The sequence below is a fragment of the Antedon bifida genome, chromosome 9 (assembly GCF_963402885.1).
Source record: "Antedon bifida chromosome 9, ecAntBifi1.1, whole genome shotgun sequence".
Lineage (NCBI taxonomy): Eukaryota > Metazoa > Echinodermata > Crinoidea > Comatulida > Antedonidae > Antedon > Antedon bifida.
Genome location: NC_136234.1, coordinates 21,445,627 through 21,460,310, shown reverse-complemented (window position 1 = coordinate 21,460,310; position 14,684 = coordinate 21,445,627). Strand labels below are relative to the sequence as shown.

The window sequence follows — 14,684 nt, the reverse complement described above, 5'->3', positions numbered from 1 at the left end:
GTAAGCCTAATAACACAGCTTTAATTAACCATCAGACTGATGTAATTAAGAGGTATATTATGACAACATAATAATATGTTAACAAAATTTGTTTTAAAATGTAAACAATTTATGTTGAAATGAGATTGGTAAATTGTCACGAAATGTTGACATACCGATAACAGATAACCCTGAAAACAAGTAAATAATATAATAGTGTAATTAGATATTTATTATTAATTAAATGAGAAAGGACAAACATGTATCACACGCTATGAATAATGAAAAACGATTTAAGCGAAATGATGTGATTGGACTAATGATTATGATGAAATACCTTTCTGTAAGAGTTTCTCTATATGTGACAATATCTCCTCCTACAATTCAAACATTTGAAATGTATACCATTTCAAATAATTAACCCTACTCCCTAATCCTCAGCAAGTAGGCATAATGGTGACAGACGGTTTTGTATTTTCCTAGTAACGCGTTTTCCTTTCCTTTGCCCAAATATGGTAGTGATATGCCTAAATATGGTAGTGATATGACATCATCATTAGTGAAGAAATAATAAAAATCTAAAAAATGTAATATTGCTATTGTGCACTTGTTAATTCATTTAAATTTAAATTGATACAATAACCGTCTAATTTCACATATTCTCCAACTAAATATATAATTACTTTAAATTAAATTAACTATTCTTTTTACATTCTAATAAATAAATTGAATGTTGCTATTTAAAACTAGTTGACTTGTTTCAATCCGTGTTGTCTTCACATTCATACATGTTGAATGCTGACGTAGACACACTGTAAAGACAATACATTTAACATTACTATAAACATCACATGCACAGAATAAATTCTAAACCGCCCAGTGATAATACTAAAATTTTATTAATTAATTTGAAACGATAAAGATGAGGAAATCTGTGAGAATGAGAAGTCGTCCCAACCGAGATTCCAACCCGGACCTTCTGCTTGATATGCAGATGTCCTAACCATTAGACCACTGGGGCTTTCATTACTATAATGTATATACACGTTTGAATGTCCTTATTGTCATGAAGTGATATTAAATTAGAGTATTCAAACATCCTAAGTAGAATAACCATTATATTAGCAACTTGTCATATTAAAATATATACCATTAATTGTAAGGATGTTAGTTATTGAATATATTTATATTATCTTATTAAAGCCTGTTTTGTTTATAAGCAAATATATTCGCACGAATCGAACATTCTTGAGTCATGATTGGTTGTGCATTTTTCCACGTCACAAAAAGTAGATGAAAATACGCATGCGCATTAGTAAACGCTTTCGATTCGCGCACCTGAGTATGTAACTATTTCATTAAACGATATATCTTACCATCAGTTGAAAATATATTTCATGTCAAATCCTCGGCTAAAGGTATTGTAGAGCAAAGCACTATCAGTTCTAAATATCACCTCAACCGGTCCTTTAGTAAAGGGGGGCACCTGTACAGATTTGTCATTACCGCACAAAATGTACCTACAATTATAAAAATGTTGGAAAATTATACATAATATTGTCATGTATGCTTCAAATTAGGCGGATCCAAGGGGGTGTAGTCTTCTTTAATATTTACAAGAAATACAATAGACAAACCCTGGTCAATATTGATTATTGGGTCGAATGTTTTAATAAATGAATAAATTCGGAAGATATTTGTATCATGAATCTTTGATAATTAATGTGGAAAAATAAGAGAGAAAGATTTGTATAAATCTGAGAATGTTGCTAACACGCCCACAATGTTACATAGACGTCATCTTAGCTGCGCATGCGCAGTTAAGCTGACATCTCCGAAAAAGAGTTCGATTAGCCCGGTGATTCGCTGTTACGTAGAACATGACAGAACCAATAGCCAATCACCAGGTAGGTCTACATAACATAAACATAATAATAAGCCATTATAAGTAAAGACATCTTGATCCAATCGATTATTTGATAAGCTAGAGACTACCGTTTAATGAAATTGAAAATTGTTCACTACAACAACAAAATATAATAAGAGGGCCACGGGAAGAGATATGGTATTGATAGACCGTGTGGTTTTAACATAGGCTTGCAGAATAAATGGCCTTAAATTAATGTTACCCTCGATATAGACTTGCCCCCAAGTCTGTAGTTATTATTACAAGCTCAAGTAGTACACGTATGAAACGCCATATATGCCTGGAACCCAGACTACCATCGATACAAATCCTTCTCTCTCAATTTATCCATGGATTAACGAAAACATTACTTTTTATCTGGTGAACTAAACTCCAAATAATCGAAATAGCAGGATGTTGAGGACGTCAGGTCTAAGTCATCAAAATAGAACGTGACTGACTTGCCAACTGGCACATCAACAGTCACGCTACATAGTGACCATCCACTAATAAAATACGACTTTGGATACTGGAAAGGATAGCCGGGTGACAGAATTTGACCAACGCCTTCAATTAATGTATGTCCCATTCCAGGCTCACATCCTGTTAATGATAATAAAATAATATTTGGCAAATTAAGTTTTACCAGATGTATTTTCTGACAATGATTTCATTTCACAACAAAGTAAACATAAGAAAGAAAGAAAGAGAGAAAGGAAGAAAGAATAAAAAAGAGAGAAAGGAAGAAAGAATAAAAAAGAGAGAAAGGAAAAAAGAATAAAAAAGAAAAAAAGAAAGTAAAAAAGAAAGAAAAATGGCAAAAAGAAAAAAAAAGTGAAAAAAAAGAAAGAAAAAAAAAGAAAGAAAGAAAAAAAAGAAAAAAAGAGAAAAGAGAGAAAGTAAGAAAGAAAAAAAGAAAGAAAAAAAAGAAAGAAAAAAAAAGAAAGAAAGAAAAAAAAAAGAAAAGAGAAAAAGAGAGAAAGAAAGAGATAGAATGAAAGAGAAAGAACGAGAAAGAAAGAAAGAAAGAAAGAAAGAGAAAGAAAGAAAGGGAAAGAAAGAAAAAGAAAGAAGAAACAATTTTTGCAAATAAATGATTCTAGTTAATTGGAACAATGAATGTCTCTTTACCATTTGCACATTTGTTGAGGTCACATGATAAATCTTGTGTAGAGTCACCGATACAATCGGATGTTGAGCAAGCTCGATGACGTGTCTTATACCCAGACCCACAAGAGGCACTGCACTCACTCCAGTCGGACCAAGAGTCCCACGCTAAAGTAAATAATAATAATATTTAACATAAAATCACGAGAACATAGAGTGATAAAGAGAAACGGTTGACATAATGTGGATTGCTTTCTATCTATGAGAAAAGTCAAAAGACCAAGATCTGGGAGTTTTCCAATATTAATTTCTTTATATTAATATTAAAAAACCTGTTAAATTATATTATAAAATGTTATGTTTGTAGATTTTGCAACTTAATTTCAAACTGCTATAATATAATCTAAGTTGTATCTTTAAAAAAATCAAAATGCCAATTATATTTCTATTAGTTTTCTTCTAAATGTCACATTACTGTCGTCCCACATTATTACCTGGAGGTTCAGTAGATTGTACTTTATATTTAAGTGAGAAACCCGTCCATTGGTAGATATCATCTGATGTAAAGCCTATGATGATATCATCATCGGTGGAAATATCTTCAGGAATTTGTTGTGCACAGTAACTGAAAAAAGTTTAGAAATGTTTAATCTGATAAACCACTATTTAAAGCTGTATACCAAATTATTCAATAATGTATGTAACGAATTGTTTTTAACAAAAAAATAAACCGACCGTCACAAAAGTATTACATTAGTCAAAATGAAAGTTTAATTTTCTAAACTTATTAGACGTAGTAATATTCAACACACAAAAAAAAATTAATAAAAATATGTAAATATTATTTAACAAACATAATGTTCAGTAATGTGTAGATAGTACTAATGTGATCCAAAGTTCTATCTACACTATCAAACTTTATGTGACAAAAATTGTGCCCAAAGTAGTGCAGAACTATTCTATATGTGTTAATTAGAAAGTTAATTAGCAAGTATATTATGTTTTATTAGTTTCTTTAACTTAATGAATCTTGTGACTTAGTTAATTAACATCAAGAAAACAAAATGTCTACATTAAATTGTAATGATCATAAACAATTGTTTAGTAATACTACTTACTGGTTTTCAACGGAAACACGAATATTTCTAAAATTCCTTTTAAATGTTTTAATTGTTAAATAGTCATAACAATATATGTAGGTAGAAATGTATGCCTCAATGTCAACGGTTCGTTCAAACCACATGTATGCAAAATGACCATCTGGTACCTGTTAAGAAAATTATTTGTTTTTGTTTATTTCTATCAAATAAATTAATAAAAATTGATTTTTTAGTCATGTGTGTTTGTGAGGGTATTATTAAGTATTATGTTGACGTAACAACCATTACAACATCCTCACAGATTTTTAAAATATATAATTTCCTTGTTCACATTTTTATTCAACCAGACTACTGTCTGTCTCTATAGTTATTCTTTTTACGTTTTACGTCTTTTCCCCCAATTACTGTATACAGTTATGGCACGCCTTATGTCCACCTAGCCCACACAATAAAACATACAAATCAAAAACAAAATGTTAGGCAGCTACAAGTTGCATAATACATTAATGTAAATCAAATGAGCCAGCTAGTGAAAGCTTACATCGATTTGCCATTGGCAGTTGGTGTTTCTTTCATATGGTCCTGGGTAGTTTTCAGACTGGATAGAGCCAAAGTAAGAATCCACTTTACTGCCACATCCACCAATAGCTAAACATAATATTTGTTTAATTTTTTATTAATATTACTACTAGAAATAAATAAACATTATTAATTGCTATAGGCGTCACGAACTGCCTGTTTATTTATTTCTTTATTATGCATTATTATATAAAATAGCCTAAACAGATAGCACTCTCCATTAAGACAGGCTGTCACATCAGTTTCAATTACTGTACAGTAAGAAGCTTTTTTGGGACAATATTCAGAGGAACCAGTTAGCACTCCGTGAAGCAAACGAAGCATTTTGGCCAACTTATCGCCAACACCTATTCAGGGAACACACCAATTCGTTAGGTTCATGCTATTCTTCTTCTATTATATTTTGTCGAGATAAACAATATGCATTCTGGTTTGATGCAGACTTGCTTGAAGACAATGATAAGAAGAAGTATTAATATTTCTATTTAGAGATGGGTTTTGTTAAAGTTAGTTAGCTAGTCATGCGACGAATGGCAATAAACATTTTACCTGGAACTTCGATTGACCCTGAAAGTAAAAATAAAAAGTATAATAAAAACTATTAATGGGTACACAACATTTCTTTGGTAATATCAAGAAAGAGAGTGAGATTGTAACTCACTTGACGAATATATTGAGCATGCGCAAAACATTCCGAAAAAGCTTTATAAATAATTTCTCAACATATGTTGTGAATTTTTTTTGTGAATTATATATTTATTTTGTTTCCCCTTTCACGTCATCTACAAAAACTTCCGACCCGCGCACACATCATACAAAACGCCGCTGTTGACACCCTCTTCCCAGTTTGTGCAAATTTCGAAATTCATCTAGGTGATGTGAAAGGGCTATAAGATAAGGCTATATTTTACTGTCAATATTTTATCTGTACCTGAACTCGTAACAGTGATATCGAATGTACACTTATTTTCATTATTTGAAGAGTCTGTTGCAAAACAATCAATTTTGGTAACACCAATCGAAAAGTCCATTCCAGATTGAGAAGAACAGCTTGCTATAATGTTCTCTGCTGAATTATCATGCACAGTCGGCAAGTCGAAGTTGACAGTTGCTGATATTGCCGACTCTGCTGCCTCAACTGTTATCGAATCCGGACAGACGATTTCCGGATCTTCTTCATCTGAAATTTATTGAAAATCATAAGATTGTCTAACTAGAATGCTAATGCTGAATTTGACTAATCTTTCTGAATTAACTACTAAAACTTTTATAATCGTCGACTCTAAAATCATTTCAACGGATAAATCAGATGGCACCATTATCATCACACATTACCGTTTGTAATATCAATTAATTTGTTTGTCGTTAGCCAATTTTCAGTTATGCTCATTTACGTCACGCGTCATTAATATTCAACAAAGTAAAGGTACAAAATGTAACTACTGTAGGCCAAGTTTTAAACATGTAATGTGGTCTAGGCCAGCCCATTATAGCAAAGCAACAAGACAGTAGGCAATCGACCGTCACAAGCAACAAAACCAAGTGAATACACATTTGACTACGAGCTGAGTTTTTAACGATACCAAACAAATTTAAGAATTATAGAAAAGACGGTTTTCATATTACCTTATTTAAATATATGTATATGCCTACTGTATAATATTTTAACGTAATATTATTTGTTACTATAGGCCTACCTTTAACCTCGATTGGAAAAGCACACGTTCCTTGATTGTTAGACGAATCGATAGCAAAACATGATCCGGAATGCGTTCCGATGCCTAGAACGCCAGGTACACCTGGTGTACACTCTGATTGTAACACCTCTCCTGAATTATCAGTGACCAGTGCGTTATCGTAAAGCAGCGTAGCTGTAGCTTCACCAGGATTGGTCAATAAGGTAACCAAAGATGAACAGGTCAGTTTCGGAGCTTCGTTATCTGCATAATAACATCATCGAAAACATAGATTGGGATATTTTCACGGGATATAAATTACAGTATAGTGAAAGATATACTTTATTGAATTATTATGACTTCAGTGAAACATGTAGTACTAAACGTGAATTACCACGAGTGTAAACCCATTTTATGTTGTATTACCTATAATTGTTATGTTGAATCCGCATTCATCAGAGTTACCAACGGAGTCAGTTGCAGAGCAGATAACGTGAGAAGTGCCAATATGAAACAAACTTGACGGCGGAGGTTGGCAGATTGCAGTGAGTTCACCATCCTCTTTGTCATGCGCATAAGCTAACTTGAAATCTACACTAGCCGTTGATGTCCCATCGTCAGTCGGTGACTCATGATTTGAACCGCATGTGAGATTTGGCGGATAATCAACTGAAATACATAAATCACGTGTTGTTATGCTTATTCTGTATGTGTATTGTAATTGCTGTTTTTTCTATTTTTTTTATTTTTTTTTCAAAAGACATGATGATGATAACTCTCAGATATAAAGATAAATAAAAATAGTAGGGGAACATCTACAGGTGTACTGATCTGTGTAGGCGCTGAACTGGCTGTCGTAGTATAATCATAATTATCTCTGTTTCCAGTTAAGCTTGCGAACGATGATAAATACCTTTATTTTTATGTTATTACCTTTAATAATGATATCAAATTGACATTCTCCGACGTTTTTCATGGAATCAATTGCAGAACAGACCACTGTAGTGTTGCCTAGCGGAAACAGAGTGGAAGGTGGTGGTTGGCAAGTGGCCGTAAGTCCAGGATCTTCCGAGTCTTGAACCCCAGCAGGCGTGTAATCCACAATCACTTCTTCTGCGTCATTTGTTATTGGTATTATTTGAGTTGATGGACATGTTAGCACGGGGGGATAATCAACTGAAAATAACAATTAATAGGGAAACATAACACATTTTTTTTTTGTAAAAGAGGATTTTTTTTATATTGAAAAATATTAAATATATTCATTTAAAAGTCTAGATTAAAGAAAGTATTAAGAGTACGACGGTTTACAAATAGTGAAAACAATAGAAGGTAAAACATTATTTTTACACAATGATGACAAATGGAATGTTAAAAATCAAATTAAAATTCAATCTTTTTGACCAGTTATATGTGCAACATATATTGCACCGTGGCATTCATATTGAACAACAGCCCACCTTCTACAATGACGTCAAAGCTGCAGGAACCCTGGTTGCCAGAAGCATCCACAGCTACACAGTCTACCACAGTAGTACCAGCGTTAAAACTACTTCCGGAAGGAATGGAACATGTTGGTTGTAAAGTTTCTCCAGAATTGTCTGACACTGCGGGATCATTAAAGGTGATGACAGTAGGCACGTCATCTTCTACTACCGTTACCGTTTGTGATGACGCACACGTTAATTGCGGGGCTTCGTTATCTACAGTACATAAATATTATGATTATATAATTTTATTGAGAAATAGTAATCATTCAAAGTTGATGGATGATGGTAAATGTCAAAGAGACCGCTTCAAGGATACATGATAGCCTCACGATAGAAGGCAGTTATAACAATTATTAATTAAAGGTGAAACGTTGTTGCCAAGAGTGTTATTTTATGTAATAATCATACAAATATGGAACATTTTTTAATTGATAAAAACATTACCTGTAACAATAATGTTGAATGAGCATGTTTCGATTCTTTCAATGTCATCTACAACAGAGCAAGTAACCAGAGTTGTACCAACATCAAAGACACCGCCTGATTCTGGTGTACAAGTTGGTGTCAAAATAACACCATTACCGTTCGTCGCTTCTGCGTTTTCATACGTGACAATGGCTTGGTAACTACCGTCGTCTGTCGATACAAGCTTGTCTGGAGAGCATATGACTTCAATTGGCTGAAGAGCTAGTATAAATATAATACACACATTATTGACAAAGAAAAGTTTGAAATAGTAACTTAACTATCTCACTATCATAAAAATGGGCTTAAAGTGTGAAACTAAATATATCTACTTTCAACACAAATTAAAAACGTATATCATTGATACGTATACTTTAAAAATGCATTGACCAACAAAAAATGAAAAATAATAAAATCACACTTTGAATAGGCTATTTAATAAAGTTAGTCACTTCTGTAGATAGAGACATTTCACTTATAACAAAAAGACAAATTAAACGGTTACATTTATACGAAACTCCACTGTCCGAAAGACAACTTAAGTATTTTTAACTTTAAATTGTTTTCAAGTAAATATATGTTGTTTTTTTTTCGATCCAATTTTTAGTCAAACTTCATTCATTCTTTTAATCCTTGTAGGAGGATTTTATTTCAATAAGTTAATGCTTTTGGTTTTTGTAAACCTTTATGTACTGTATATACATTATTTTGCGATGTGCTGTCTTCTTCTAACAAAACTAAAATAAATGTCAACCACAAAAACTTGTGTTAACATTTCGTTACAAATCAACATTTTAAACTTTAAACTTAGTTATACCTTTAAACAACGTTTCATTTATCTTAGAAATATCTCATATAAAATTTAAAAAAATAAATCACCTTGTATTGTTACATCAAATGTACACGTTTCAGTGTTTTGGTCAGAGTCAACAGCAGAACACGTTACTTGTGTGGTTCCAACCGGGAAAGAGCTGCCAGAGGGCGGTGTACACGATGACGTCAGATCATCATTTGAATTATCAACAACAATCGGAGAATTGAACTCGACAATAGCACTGGCGCCATCAACGGTAAGCAGACGATCAGACGGACACGTTAAGCTTGGTGACGTACCATCTTTTTAATTAGAATAAAATGTGTTGTACTGCATTATAAACATTTATTTAATATTCTTATTAATCCTTATTTGTTTCCTTACAGTCCTTTGTTAAGAATTATACTCATAAAGTAATTCATAAAATAATTAATTAAAAAAAACATTAACAGTGTGTTAAGAAATAACAATATATACTAACATTTAAAAAGGTGTGGTTGAAACTTTATAAAAAAACAAATACAAGCAGATACAGGCCTAAGTTAGAATAAGTATTTGTATTGCTTCGGAACCTGACCAATAGTAAATATTTATCTTATATCTTTAAATACTACATTTACCAGATATAGACAGATTTTCTCAGAGCTCATATCATTTCAGAAATGTGTGGTCTTAGAATGAATACATTTTTGTAAAAATTGAATGCGGTCAGAGACCTACCTACGAATGTATATGTTGCGCGGAAACCACGTTCAGTTATATAGTCGTCTGAGTACAGATTAACATACATAACATTACTGAGAGATGTTACAGTCTCACCTGCCAGCGTATCTCCACAAAATCTTAAAATAAAATAAACCAAATCGATATGAAAATGATATTTTTAAAATCGAATTAGTAAGCGCCACCTAAAACATGCTTTATCAATAGTTAGTGTCACTCATGAAGACCTTGTTGAAATAATTATGGTGGTACTTCTATATGTGATTTATACAAATTATGCAGTCCAGAGCGTGACCATACCATGACGACGCCATTCTAATGATCATCTCTCTGTTCAGGTCTTTGCAGTAGGACTAAGTAAAGTCAGCCTTATTTAGAGAAAATCTTGAAGCCGGCGTTTGTTGAGTAGAACATAAAACAGAAATACACCGACTACCTACCTAGCTGCAGCGTTATAGTACATAGGCGAGTCATGTCGAATTAGTAACTGATCCCAGTAACAGTAAGTGTCATCCTCAATATAAAAATCATCATCAAATGTTAGCTCAATGGTGTAGCCTTCGGGGGCCTATGACGAAGAAAAACATGTTTAAAATGTTTAATTTTCTGTTTAACAGTTCAACAATTTTCGTACGCTCTATCTACATTAAATTATCAAACATTATGTGACAAAACAAAATGTGACAAAAAAATAATAATCTTGTAACTAATTTAAACAATTAAAACAATAATTGTTACCGTGATTAGATAGTTGCAGCTGACCAAATCTGGATAATTGGAAGGGTAGTTTGGTGACGTTATCTCACCGTTATCTTCGGTAAAATGACCTCCACAACCTTAAACAAAAAAGTAACAAAAAAGTATCAAAAGGGAGATTCAAAATGACAGACTACTGTGAGTGAAAGAAAGGAAATTTGGCCGGGGGATTTGTTAGGGAAAATATTATGTTAAAGATACTTTTCTTACATTTATACGGTCTATGTCCAGGTCATAAAGTCAATTGTGACCACTTTGCTCATATGATCTTGTTTTTTATTTTACTGTTTATTTGTATTTCTTAAGCATCCAACATCAAGGAATTCCAATTACGAAAGTATACACTATTTATCACTACACTTATTTGAGGCTTAGGGAATGGAGTTAAACATTGACAATGTAGGTCAGGATTAAACAATGGTGAAAACTGGTTGGTGAATTCCACCCACTTGTATCAAAGGTCTGCCCCTACAGTCCTTAACTTACCTTCAGTGATAGAAGGTGTCATGACTTCACAATAAGGACCTTCTAAGCCCTCAGGACACTCACATGTGCAGTATTTACCGACGAAGCCACCGTATAGACACGGCTGATCTAGTTCAGCTTCAGAGCAGTGGTCTAAGAGTAATAACATTAATAATTATCAAAACAACAATAGTAATATAAACAGGATTATGGTTTAAGATAATTAGAATAGAAAATAATAAAGTATCAGATGAAAAAAGAATTTTTTATTTTTTTATTTCAACAATATTTTATGAGGGTGGTCCATCCAGCATCAGCTGATCATTAGGGACCCTCAAACAATACAAACAGTAAATACAAAATAAACTATAAAAACACAAAATCAACAAAGATAAAAAAAATAAATATATATATATATATATATATACAGTAGAAAAAAGAACTCTCCCTGGCGGGGAATTGAACCCCGGTCTTCCGCGTGACAAGCGGAGATACTCACAATCTAGGCGAAATAGCACATTATTTTGTCCATGATTTTTGTTTCATATGCATGTCTGTCAATCAATTAGTTAATTCTCTAAATCTAAATTACGCGTAGACAAATGTCCATTTATGCAAATTAGAAGCCGGCTTGAATACTTAACGTTGATTGGCTATGAATGTCAACGAATAACTTACCCATGCAACTGTAATGTTTGTTACTAAACAACTTGTCGAGGTGACTGAGTTTACCGTGTTGGCCCATTGCGTCTTGTTTCATTGGATCATGAGCTACCATTGTAGCGTAATCTGGGTTGTATGCATTCTTACTAAATGTCTAGAAAAATAAATTGCCTATTCAAAGTCTGATTTTAATGATATTCATTTTTCATATTCTTGGGTGACATACATCTGTAACCTTTAAAATTACATAAACGCATACATGCATGAAATTCATGATTTCTGCCTTAGCCTCTTTAAGAAAAAATACTGCACTACATTGTATGTAAACTCGTATAAGGGGTATACGTTGTTGTATACTTTGTTATTAACTACTACTAATCCTTGTCTTACCCATTGACTGTAATGCATAATAGATCCAAAATCATACGGTATCGTTTCGTCTTCTGAATGATAAACGATGTCATACTGCGAGATATAGCCTTCTTGTACATTGTCTTCAATAACAGTTAAATAGTCATCCCTGTTTGTTCGTGTTTGCTCATGTAGTAGTCCAAGGGTGTGGCCTATTTCATGTAAGATTACACTTATCTGTACAATTAGAAAATATACGGTATTGTAAGTCTACATGTTGTTGGATCGTGAGGTCGTGGGTTCGAATCCAACGCTCGTCGCATTGCTTGTATCCTTAGGCAAGATTTACTTACTTTCTCCATCCACGTGTACAAATGGGTACCTGGTGTAAGGTCAAGAAACAACTTTGCGCTTATCACTAGCTGCAATATGGGAGTGTGTTTGATCCAAAAATGACCAATATAAGTAATAATAGTACAGCGCTTAGGGGACTCACGACATTAGGCGCTTTATAAATCCAGGAATTGGATATTATTATTATTATTAGAATTCGCAATTGTGGCAAACCTGGACGGAATAATCCAATGCAAAACCACCAGGTCGAAATCTTGTTGCCTTGATCTGGTTATCCACATGGAACTAGAAAGACTAGTCAAAAAGCACTCTTTATTTATTGGAACTAGAAAAGATAGTCAAAAAGCACTCTCTATTCTTTGATAAAAACAAAGTATGAGAACGAATACACCTAAGACACACCCACTAAAGACAAGAAAGACACGTTTAAGATACTTACATGCGAACAACCCGAAGCAGCTAAGTAGATACCTTGTATATCACCTATGTATCCCACATACGAGTAACATCTGTCAATTAAACATTAATAAAACTTCTACTTAATAATTTAAAAATAAACAACAAACTGTAGCTACCATTTAAAAATGTATCTTATAGTTACGTAATACTCAAGCGTGGTTCACACTAGCGACGCAACGTAACGCAACCTACGCAACGTAAAAAAAATGCCCTTCCCATAATTGTATTTGCCCCCGCCTGCGTGAAATCAAACCTGTGATGTTTGCAGCACTGTTGCGTCGTCGATTCCCACTTGTGATTACGCAATACAGCACTTTGCGTCAATACGTCGTTGCGTTGCGTTCTAGTGTGAACCACGCTTTAGTAATTAACTTACCCTGATAGAGTACTGAGAAATTGAACACGATGTTGGTTTGGGTCAATGTAATCGTACTCCTCAAATGTAATGCACGTGTAACGAGACCAGTCATCTATGGCTTCCAGTACTAACGGGATTAAGCTACTGTCTGGAGTAAACGAACATAATGACAATGGTTTGATAAAATGAAACACGGTACTTAACATGAAAACATAATATTTAAAACCTTTCAACATGAATGTTAGTATTTATTTTACCTATATCAACTATTTCAAACACGACATGTGCGTTTGGCCATGTCGTGTAATAGTCACTCCTTCTTTTAACGCGTCCACTTCCTCCATCGTCTTTCTTATTCGATGCCTTCTGTTCATCAGTTAGCAACATGTCAACGCCCTCTTCTGCTGCCACTACCACCGCGTCACCTGAAGCCTAAAACAACATTTATTTTCTCATAAAAATGTTCATATACATTAATACTACTATATATGTATTTTAGATAATTTGAATAACAAATTTATTCTAAATAAAAATATATAATGGGTGGAAATTACTTCAACAAGAAAGTTTGCATTCATTACATGAAGCGCAAGTTATAAGCATATCTGGTAGATTGGTTGTAGGAAACCCCCACCACATATCTGGTAGATTGGTTGTAGGAAAACAACAAACACACATCATAGAGTTTTTTTTTCTTGCAATGCGAATATTAAACAATTAAGTTTTAGAACGTAAATCTGTATTTTAAATGTATTTATTTTTTTTGTATTTTAAACTTGGAACAGATTTAAAAAAAAAAACATATTAACATCTGAATCTATACAGATTCTTTTTCAAATTAATAATTTGTTTTACATAGTGGTTTTATTTAATGGAAATAAACTGCTGTAATTTTAAAATTATAATAGTTGTTAACAATTAAAACTTCAATTTTTATATAGGCCTTATTATTTCTCAAAAACAAACAGTTTACTTGAAGCGCATGTGCTGATAGAACATTGATGTTGATAGTGTATAATGTAGTGCTATTAATAAGTTTTACAGAGCCGAGATAAGCCAGGAAAAATGTTGATGGGAAAATGATAATTTTAAAGACACGTACCTGCCTGCGTTGGTCAGTTTCATTTCCGGGTGGCCTAGCATCGATTACATGTGATAATGCTACTACCAAGAAGCCACATAATAACCACAAAGTAGGTTTACTTGTTTCAAAGATCTTCATTTTTTAGACTAAAGTATAAACCAATTCAAATCCAGCGTAAGAAAAAAAATATAATCTATTTGTATCAATACTGACTAAAACTAATGATTAATGTACCACTACTTTAAAAAAAAATTAATTATTGGTAGATAAGCATCGTACTTACCTATATCAGCGATTGATTTCGCCGCCGGACGTTCTTCTTAAAACTGAACACATTTGAACGATTTTTGTTTAG

The 14,684-nt window shown here is 33.0% G+C and overlaps 1 protein-coding gene across 1 annotated transcript; it reads right to left on the bottom strand.

Moving 5' to 3' along the window:
• Positions 1–638: 638 nt before the first annotated feature.
• On the bottom strand, positions 639–14,467 carry LOC144853010 (uncharacterized). Its single transcript, XM_078711066.1, has 25 exons — positions 14,348–14,467; positions 13,503–13,677; positions 13,264–13,393; positions 12,868–12,937; positions 12,114–12,311; positions 11,739–11,877; positions 11,082–11,213; positions 10,578–10,675; positions 10,280–10,407; positions 9,837–9,958; positions 9,182–9,418; positions 8,282–8,506; positions 7,808–8,050; positions 7,281–7,523; positions 6,774–7,016; positions 6,369–6,611; positions 5,603–5,851; positions 5,221–5,238; positions 4,634–4,740; positions 4,111–4,259; positions 3,487–3,617; positions 3,017–3,160; positions 2,257–2,488; positions 1,356–1,499; positions 639–791 (listed from the first exon to the last, which is right to left on the bottom strand). Exons 1-24 carry the CDS (start codon positions 14,465–14,467, stop codon positions 1,358–1,360), a joined length of 3,918 nt encoding a protein of 1,305 aa, XP_078567192.1. The 3' UTR covers positions 639–791; positions 1,356–1,357.
• Positions 14,468–14,684: the final 217 nt, after the last annotated feature.

What these genes read in the sequence shown, in the direction of transcription:
- LOC144853010 (XM_078711066.1), bottom strand. Translation starts at nt 14,467, where the DNA reads ATGAAGATCTTTGAAACAAGTAAACCTACTTTGTGGTTATTATGTGGC. An exon ending in GACACCTTCTATCACTGAAG is followed by an intron (nt 10,676 to 11,081) that starts GTAAGTTAAGGA and finishes TTTTTGTTTAAG; the next exon opens with GTTGTGGAGGTCATTTTACC. An exon ending in TTTAGTTCACCAGATAAAAA is followed by an intron (nt 1,500 to 2,256) that starts GTAATGTTTTCG and finishes TTATAATTGTAG; the next exon opens with GTACATTTTGTGCGGTAATG.